We start from the raw sequence: 9,193 nt of genomic DNA, 5'->3' as shown, positions 1-9,193 counted from the left end.
TAATATGGGCACGTATTTCATCCGAACGTTTTAACAGCCTAATAGAAGTAGTTTTTTTTTTATTATGCCTACTTACAATTGTAACTGGTCAGAAATGTAGCATCCTACATAAAACAATAATCTAAAGAAAAAAAGTCTGCACGTTCGAACTAAAACAATGTAACTAATAATGAAAGAGCACATTTGTAAATCCCAAACTCTAAAAGTAATTGGAAAGGTAGATACAAATTATGTGTGACATTATGGTTACAATACAGAATCTAGCCCATCATGCAAATGTTTCCTATTAGCAGGACAATAGACTTTTTATAGCCCGGCTACTGTTGTGAAAATCGCTCCACTTGCAATGTATTCGATGCTTAAGTACTCTAAAGTGTTACATTTCTATCTCAAAACAGCATTTCATCATCAACATCAAATGCTTCTCAAATATGCCCTCTGGTGGTCAAACTAGCAATAACTTGCATTAAGAGAAAAAATGGCTGACAAATAGATAACGTGCCACAGAATGCTGCAGCAGCCCGCAAGGTGTGTTGCAGTATGACGCAACTTTTAAAGGAGGAACCACTGTATATATAGCTGTGGTTCCCAAACTGCTATATATACTGTAGCGATCGGCAAGGGGAGTGCATGGGTCCCCCCTGTGCCCCCCTAAGGAACTCAGTTTGGCTTTCAACTTACTCTTGAAATGCGCAATTTCGAAATTGGGTAGCGCATCATCAACTTTTCTCTTGTCATGTCAGTCATTGCATACCTTAGAGAGCTATTTATGTCTTGCCACAAATGTCTAGATGAACTAGCCCATGTCAGCTAACATTTTTTAGCTCGAATGTTTTGCCCATAGATTTTATAGTAATGTTCAAGTCACTCAAATAGCACATGAATACACATTAGAAATGGCAAGAAAATTTGCTTTAAAACTGCAACATTTTCTCTCCGCCAACAAGAGGGGTGTGAACAGTTTGTCATGAACACTGCTTGTGCCCATAGAAATAGACGTAGCACGCACATGCAGGGGGGAGGGGCACAGGATGTCCCCCAATGCTGGAAAGGGGCCCTGGGTGAAAACGTTTCGGAATCCCTGCTACATAGCACCAAAAAGGGATCCGCTATGGTTACGAGCCAAAGAACCTATATTTGGCACTATGTAGAACCATTTGTTTTTAGTGTGTAGGGGAATAGGGTTACATTTGGGACATACTCCTGGACATTCTGTCTCAAGTGTGCTTGTGGCACTTACATAACATAAACGGTGCAGGCTGTGAGAGAGACCGTTTATAATGAGTAAAGATATTTCAGACTAACGACAGACAGGGATTCAAGTACTCAGGGCACACCTCTGGAGAGAGGTAAAGACAGTGGCAAGCTGGAACTTAATTTATGGCCCTCGATCGGGTCGCTGCTGACTCCGTGCAAAGACTGGCGGAGCGGGGCACGGCGGAGTAAGCGGACATTATAATAAAGGATTCATTACAACATATTTCACTGGTAGATTACAAGGGCTGGAAATGGATAAGAAGTGGAATACTGTTAAAACGGGTAGATTCGTTCCAAAGACGGCACCATCAGGCTTACAGGAACGATTACCTGCCTGTGTTTTACACGTAATGTAAATGTAAAGTCATGTTATCTAGTAGTGCCAAAGACAAGGGAAATTAGACCTTTCTCTAAAGCACAGCATAAATGGTCAAAGTCTTACATCCATTTTAAAGAATTTCTATCATGTGGCTTAATTGGCAGAATTGAGAGTGATTTTTTTTGTGTTAGACACAATAACATTTCCATTATCAACATTATCGGAGACAACAAAATGCTGACCGTGTGGCTCATTAAAATGGCTAAACACACATCTCTGATCTGCAAAGCCGCTTTGATGACATATTGTACTGAAATATAACTCCACCATATAGCCTAGAGGAGAGATGAAAAAGACAAGAGTCAATATTACTGCCCTACAGAGAGAAAGAGAGAGAACACCTTCACTGATAAAGCACACCACAAATTATAAAGACAGGGAACCGTTGAATGCCGAATGCCGCAGGAGCAACCTATTCAGATCCGATACGCTACATTGACATTATGCTACAAGCTGTAAATCCTGCTACTACCACACGTGTGTGTGTGTGTGTGTGTGTGTGTGTGTGTGTGTGTGTGTGTGTGTGTGTGTGTGTGTGTGTGTGTGTGTGTGTGTGTGTGTAAGAAGGAGAGAGGGGATGAGGAGGGCAGTGTGTGAGAGAGAGAGAGAGAGAGAGGAAAGGAGATATAGATTGAAATTATGACATCATGGAGCGTAGCGTAGCACCACTGATGGGGTCATTCCTGTCCATCTGTTGTTGTGAGCTCAGCTCAGTCTAATTGACCAACTCCATGTTCCACTTTCACCCCACTTAACACAGTTGAGACAGACAGACAGACAGACAGACAGACAGACAGACAGACAGACAGACAGACAGACAGACAGACAGACAGACAGACAGACAGACAGACAGACAGACAGACAGACAGATAGACAGACAGAGGGGGAGGTCAAAACTCCATGGCCTCAGTATGGCCTCACTCACCATCATTAACACAGTTTTCCTCTGGAAAACATCCTTAATCACTGTTCACTGAACCTTTTACATGGTCATCACAATCACAAATCAAATTGTATTGCTCGAGTACACATTAAAAACATTAAGGACACCTTCCTAATGTTGAGTTACACCAACGTTGGTGGACCATTCTTGATACACATGGGAAACTGTTGAGTGTGGAAAACCTAGCAGCCTTGCAGTTCTTGACACAAATCTGTGGACCTGGCACATACTACCATACCCCGTTCAAAGGCACTTAAATCCGTTGTCTTGCCCATTCACCCTCTGAATAGCAGACATACACAATCCTTGTCTCAAGACTTAACAATCCTTCTTTAACCTGTCTCCTCTCCTTCATCCACACTGATTGGAGTGGATTTAACAGGTGACATCAATAAGGGAACATAGCTTTCACCTGGATTTCTGTAATATCTTATGCTTCACGGAGTCATGGCTGAACGACGACATTATCAACATACAGCTGGCTGGTTGTTTGCTGTACCGGCAGGACAGAGCAGCGGTGTCTGGTAAGACAAGGGGCAGCAGACTATGTATTTTTGTAAATAACAGCTGGTGCACGATATCTAAGGAAGTCTCGAGGTTTTGCTCGTCTTAGGAAGAGTATCTAAGCTGTCCCTCATACAAAGCTGTCCCTCGCCCTCCATTAGGCAAATCTGACCATAATTTTATCCTCCTAGGCAGAGTTGCAAAGAAAAAGCCATATCTCAGACTGGCCAATAAAAATAAAAGATTAAGATGGGCAAAAAAACACAGACACTGGACCGAGGAACTCTGCCTAGAAGGCCAGCATCCTGGAGTCGCATCTTCACTGTTGACATTGAGACTGCTGTTTTGCGAGTACAATTTAATGAAGCTGCCAGTTGAGGACTTGTGAGACATCTGTTTCTCAAACTAGACACTCTAATGTACTTGTCCTCTTGCTCAGTTATGCACCGGGGCCTCCCACTCCTCGTTCTATTCTGGTTGGAGCCAGTTTACACTGTTCTGTGAAGGGAGTAATGCATAGCGTTGTACGAGATCTTCAGTTTCTTGGCAATTTCTCACATGGAATAGCCTTAATTTCTCAGAACAAGAATAGGCTGACGAGTTTCAGAAGAAAGGTCTTTGTTTCTGGACATTTTGAGCCTGTAATCAAACCCACAAATGCTTATGCTCCAGATACTCAACTAGTCTAAAGAAGGACCATTTTCTTGCTTCTTTAATCAGAACAACAGTTTTCAGCTGTGCTAACATAATTGCAAAAGGGTTTTCTAATGATCAATTATAAACTTGGATAAGCTAGCACAACGTGCCATTGGAACACAGGAGGGATGGTTGCTGATAATGGGCCTCTGTACGCCTATGTAGATATTCCATACAAAATCAGCTATTTCCAGCTACAATAGTCATTTACAACATTAATAATGCCTACACTGTATTTCTGATCAATTTTATGTTATTTTAATGGACCAAAAATGTGCTTTTCTTTCAAAAACAAGGACATTCCTAAGTGACCACAAACCTTTGAACGGTAGTGTGTGTGTGTGTATATATATATATATATGTATAATTTTTTTAAACTGCATTGTTGGTATATATATACTTTCTTTTGACTGCATTGTTGGTTAGAGGCTCGTAAGTAAGCATTTCACTGTAAGGTCTACACCTGTTGTATTCGGCGCATGTGACTAATCAAATTGTATTTTATTTGATTTGATTCACCTGGTCAGTCAATGGCTGCATTCCAAACACTTAACAACACACCCTCTGTTCTCTCAGCCCTCAAATATATATATATATATATATATATATATATATGTAGTACCAGTGAAAAGTTTGGAAACACCTACTCATTTCTTTTTTCTTAATTTTTACTATTTTCTACATTGTAGAATAATAGTGAAGACATCAACATTATTATTCTACAATGTAGAAAAACCCTTGAATGAGTAGGTGTGTCCAAACTTTTGACTGGTATACTGAGTGTGATCTTCACGGATGAATCCCGTTTTCAACTGTACCAGGCAGATGGCAGACAGCGTGTATGGCGTCATGTGGGCGAGCGGTTTGCTGATGTCAACGTTGTGAACAGAGTGCCCCATGGTGGGATTATAGTATGGCAGTCATAAACTACAGACAACAACCACAAATGCATTTTATTGATGGCAATTGGAATGCATAGAGATATCATGACGAGATCCTGAGGCCTATTGTCTTGAGGCCATTCATCCGCCGCCTTCACCTCATATTTCAGCATGATAATGCACAGCCCCATGTCACTAGGATCTGTACACAATTCCTGGAAGCTGAAAATGTCCCAGTTCTTCCATGGCCTGCATACTCACCAGATGCTCTATATCAACGTGTACGACAGCTTTTTCCAGTTCCCGCCAATATCCAGCAACTTTGCAGATGCATATCTGTATTCCCAGTCATGTGAAATCCATAGATTAGGGCCTAATGAAATCATTTCAATTGATTGATTTCCTTATATGAACTGTAACTCAGTAAAATTGTAGAAATTGTTGCATGTTGCATTTCTATTTTTGTTCAGTGTCATTTTATAGTTATAGTTTTATGGTTATTTTATAGTAATAGTTATATCTCCCTCCCTCCCTCCATCTCTTTGTCTCTCCATCTCCCTTCCTCCCTCTTTTCCCATTTACCACCCTCCCTTCAAATCTTTCCCTCTCTCTTCCAGGAGAACGACCTAGGTCATGTTTGATTGGCCCAACATCACAGTGCCCAGCTCTTCAGAGCAGGGCCTGAAACCAGGAGACGAGGATCTGCAGAGGTCTACATGTGTCCTGGGCTTCTTCCCTGTAATCTATTATAGCTCCCTCCTCTGTGTGGGAGTACCAGGTACACGCACGCATACAGTACACACACACATGCAGGCACACGCACACACTGTCTCAGTCTCCAAAATGAACACGCCAACGTTCCTGAGCAACAAGACAAAACAACAGTCACATTAATGGATTGTGTTCAGTTCAAGTAAACTGTGTTGTCATTGTCGGTGTCGTTGTGGGGCTACAACATCGGCAGACGTGCCGATCACAGTGATGTGCTATTGATCCAACATTAGGCAGGGATGGTTGTAGGGAGGGAGGGGAAGCAGGAGACTAGAGGGCTCATCTGAGATCAGCCTCCTGCATTCCCTCGCTCGGAATCCTCCAGATGACATTTGGCACAGTGGACTAATTACTCCCAGTGGGGACTGAGAGGTCTGTGGGTTGGAGCAGAGGGCTGAAGACAGAATGTGCACCAATTGTTTTTAGTGGGATTGTCGTGCTGTTGAAAGTCGCCGAAAAGAAACCCAGACAATGATAGCTGATTACATATAAATACAGCTGAAATCTATGCAGCTACTGTATGTAACACTACTGGAAAAACACACACATACACATACATACAGACACACATACACACAAACACACAAACACACATACACACATATACACATACACACAGACACACATACACATACACATACACACAGACACTGTTACGGCAGCCAGGCTATAAAAATAGGATTCTTGGAAATACTATCTGCTTCCTGAGAACAAATATCTTCCTCCTCCATAGAATATCTTCCGGTAATACTGCATGAGCCAAGTAGACTATATGTATAAAAGTATGTGGACACCCCTTGAAATTAGTAGATTCTGCTATTTCAGCCACACACATTGCTGACAGGTGTATAATATCGAGCACTCTGCCATGCAATCTCCATAGACAAACATTGGCAGTAAAATGGCCTTACTGAAGATCTCAGTGACTTTCAACGTGGCACCGTTATAGGATGCCACCTTTCCAACAAGTCAGTTTGTCAAATTTCTGCCCTGCTAGAGCTGCCCCGGTCAACTGTAAGTGCTGTTATTTTTAAGTGGAAATGTCTAGGAGCAGCACTGGCTCAGCCGTGAAGTGACAGGCCACACAAGCTCACAGAACTGGACCATCGAGTGCTGAAGCGCATCGTGCGTAAAAATCGTTCGTCCTCAGTTGCAACAGTCACTACCGAGTTCCAAACTGCCTCTGGAAGCAACGTCAGCACAAGAACTGTTTGTAGGGAGCTCCATGAAATGGGTTTCCATGGTCAAGCAGCCGCACACAACGCTAAAATCACCATGCGCAATGCGAGTTGGCTGGAGTGGTGTAAAGCTTGCCACTATTGGACAGGGGCTGTTTTTCATGTTTCGGTTTAGGCCTCTTAGTTTCAGTGAAGGGAGATCTTAATGTTTCAGCATACCATGAGACGATTCTGTGTTTCCAACTTTGTGGCAATAGTTTGGAGGCCCTTTCCTGTTTCAGCATGACAATGTGGTCGTTCACAAAGCGCGGTCCACACAGAAATGGTTTGTCAAAATCGGTGTGGAAGAACTTGACTGGCCTGCACAGAGCCCTGACCCTCAACCCCATCGAACACCTTCAGGATGAATTATATTAATGCCCATGATTTTGGAAGGAGATGTTTGATAAGCAGGTGTCCACATACTTTTGGTCATGTAGTGTATAATGGACTTCAAATGGTGTTTAAATAAATGTTCTCTCTCTATCGCTCTCTTACTCACTCTCCCTCCCCTCTCTCCCTCTTCCCCCTCTCCTTCTCCACCCTGCCCTCTCTCTATCCCCCCTCCCTCTCTCTGCCTCCCCTCTCTCCCTTCTCCCTCTCTCTGCCTCCCCACTCCCTCCCTGCCTCTCTCCACTCCCTCCCCCTTCAATCTATCAGTAAACATACTGACTGCGGTGGCTCTATCCCGGCTGGCAGCCCGTACTAAGAAGGCTATGCATGTGTACCTGCTGGCTCTGACCGGCTCTGACATCCTCTCCCAGCTCTTCATTATCTTCGTGGGCTTTCTGCTAGAAACAGCTGTGTTCCACCGTGAAGTAGGTACAGTAATCCAGTGGTTAAGGAGGTGGACGTATAGCTAAAGGATTGCCAGCTCAAATCCCTGACAGTGCACTGAAGAAAAGTGGGCACAATTAGGTTGAGAAATGAGCAAAGGACAACATTTTATTGTTTGTTGTAATGAATGGACGATAAAGGTGTAGTGATCTGTTTTGGGAGAAAGTTTGAATTCTAATCGACCTGCCTACATGTTGTTTAAAGTACAGTAGATCAATGTTGTCGTTTTGCTGCTCATGTGAATTTCCTTTCTCTTTGTCCTGACTTCTCACATAAAATGTAGTTTTTGTGTTTAATTGTATTCTAGGTTCCCACCCTCCTGCTGCGCTCGGTTAGCATGGCAGAGTTTGCTGCCAATCACGCCTCCATCTGGGCCACTGTACCCCTAACCGTGGACCGTTACGTGGCGCTGTGCCATCCGCTCCTCCACCGCCAGATCAGCTACCCGGCACGAGCGTGGCGGATCATCACTGTCGTCTTTTTCCTGGCGCTGTTGTCAGGCATACCGTTCTTCTGGTGGTCTGACATGTGGCGTGTCGCCCGCCCACCCACTTCCCTGGACTCTGCCCTCATATGGACACACGTGACGATAATCTACTTCCTGCCGTGTAGCATCTTCCTGGTTCTGAACTTGCTGATCATTCACCGGCTGCAGGCACGGCAGAGACAGGTCCCGTGCCAGGACGAGCGTGGTGGTAGCGGGGCCCGGTTGGCCCCGCAGCGGCGCCTGGGTAAGAGCACCGCCATGCTGCTCGCCATTACCTCCGCATTCGCCATCCTTTGGGCCCCCAGGACTATAGTGGTCATCTATCATCTATACGTGTCCTCGGTCCACAAGGACTGGCGGGTCCACCTGGCCTATGACCTGTCTAACATGCTGGCCATGCTCAACACTGCGGTCAACTTCTTCCTCTACTGTTTCGTCAGTAAGCCATTCAGAGCGGCCGTGAGGGATGTTCTGTTGCTCAGGGGGGGGTCCGTTGTACCACCGAAGGATAATCCACAACCAGCAGGCCCCCGCCAAAGCCTCTACCTCCTTGCTGTCTAGCGGGACAAACGCTCACATCGAGACCACCAACCGCACCCCCCTAACACCTTGCAGAGCTAACGAGACCATGTGGCCCTGACCTTGATCCTTAATCCTGAGATGAGACCCCCCCTAATTGAGACCAACCCCCTAGTCCACCACATCTCTCCATCCCCTCTATTATGCCATTCCTACAGCCCATGAACAATGTGACTTCGACCTTAACTACGGGACCTCCCCAATTGAGACAAACCCTGTACCCTCTTCCGTCCGTCTCCTATTCCATCCCTCTATCCGTCCGCTCCATCCCCCCATCCCACTGTCCCCCCAACACCCCATCCCACGGACCAAGTGACCTTAAAGGTTAGACACCCCCTTAATTGAGACCAAACCCTCCCCTCATCACACGAACCATGTGACCTTCACCCTGAGACCCCAGATCAACCCCCTTTACCCTTCCTCTTATTGCCTCATCTCTCTATCCCTCCATCCCACCATCCATCCCCCTATCCCACGGTCGCCCTAAGCACTTATGACCTCTGAACCACAGAGAACCACAGAGTGCATTCCAGACTTTTACTGAACTGTTGTTGGACTCAAAACAAGCAGAATGTTTTCTGATTCAACATGTTATTTATTATGTCCAGCGGGAATCAGATTAAAATGGCACAAAGTATTTAT

The 9,193-nt window shown here is 44.7% G+C and overlaps 1 protein-coding gene across 1 annotated transcript; it reads left to right on the top strand.

Moving 5' to 3' along the window:
* The first annotated feature begins 5,293 nt into the window (after positions 1-5,293).
* On the top strand, positions 5,294-8,612 carry gpr142 (G protein-coupled receptor 142). Its single transcript, XM_029697429.1, is given in 4 exon segments — positions 5,294-5,438; positions 7,309-7,466; positions 7,793-8,455; positions 8,457-8,612. Coding segments are annotated over 4 exon segments (1,122 nt in total).
* Positions 8,613-9,193: the final 581 nt, after the last annotated feature.

The sequence above is a fragment of the Salmo trutta genome, chromosome 18, assembly GCF_901001165.1.
Source record: "Salmo trutta chromosome 18, fSalTru1.1, whole genome shotgun sequence".
NCBI lineage: Eukaryota > Metazoa > Chordata > Actinopteri > Salmoniformes > Salmonidae > Salmo > Salmo trutta.
The sequence above is the reverse complement of the archived record's forward strand: the minus strand, read 5'-3'. Positions and strand labels throughout refer to the sequence as shown.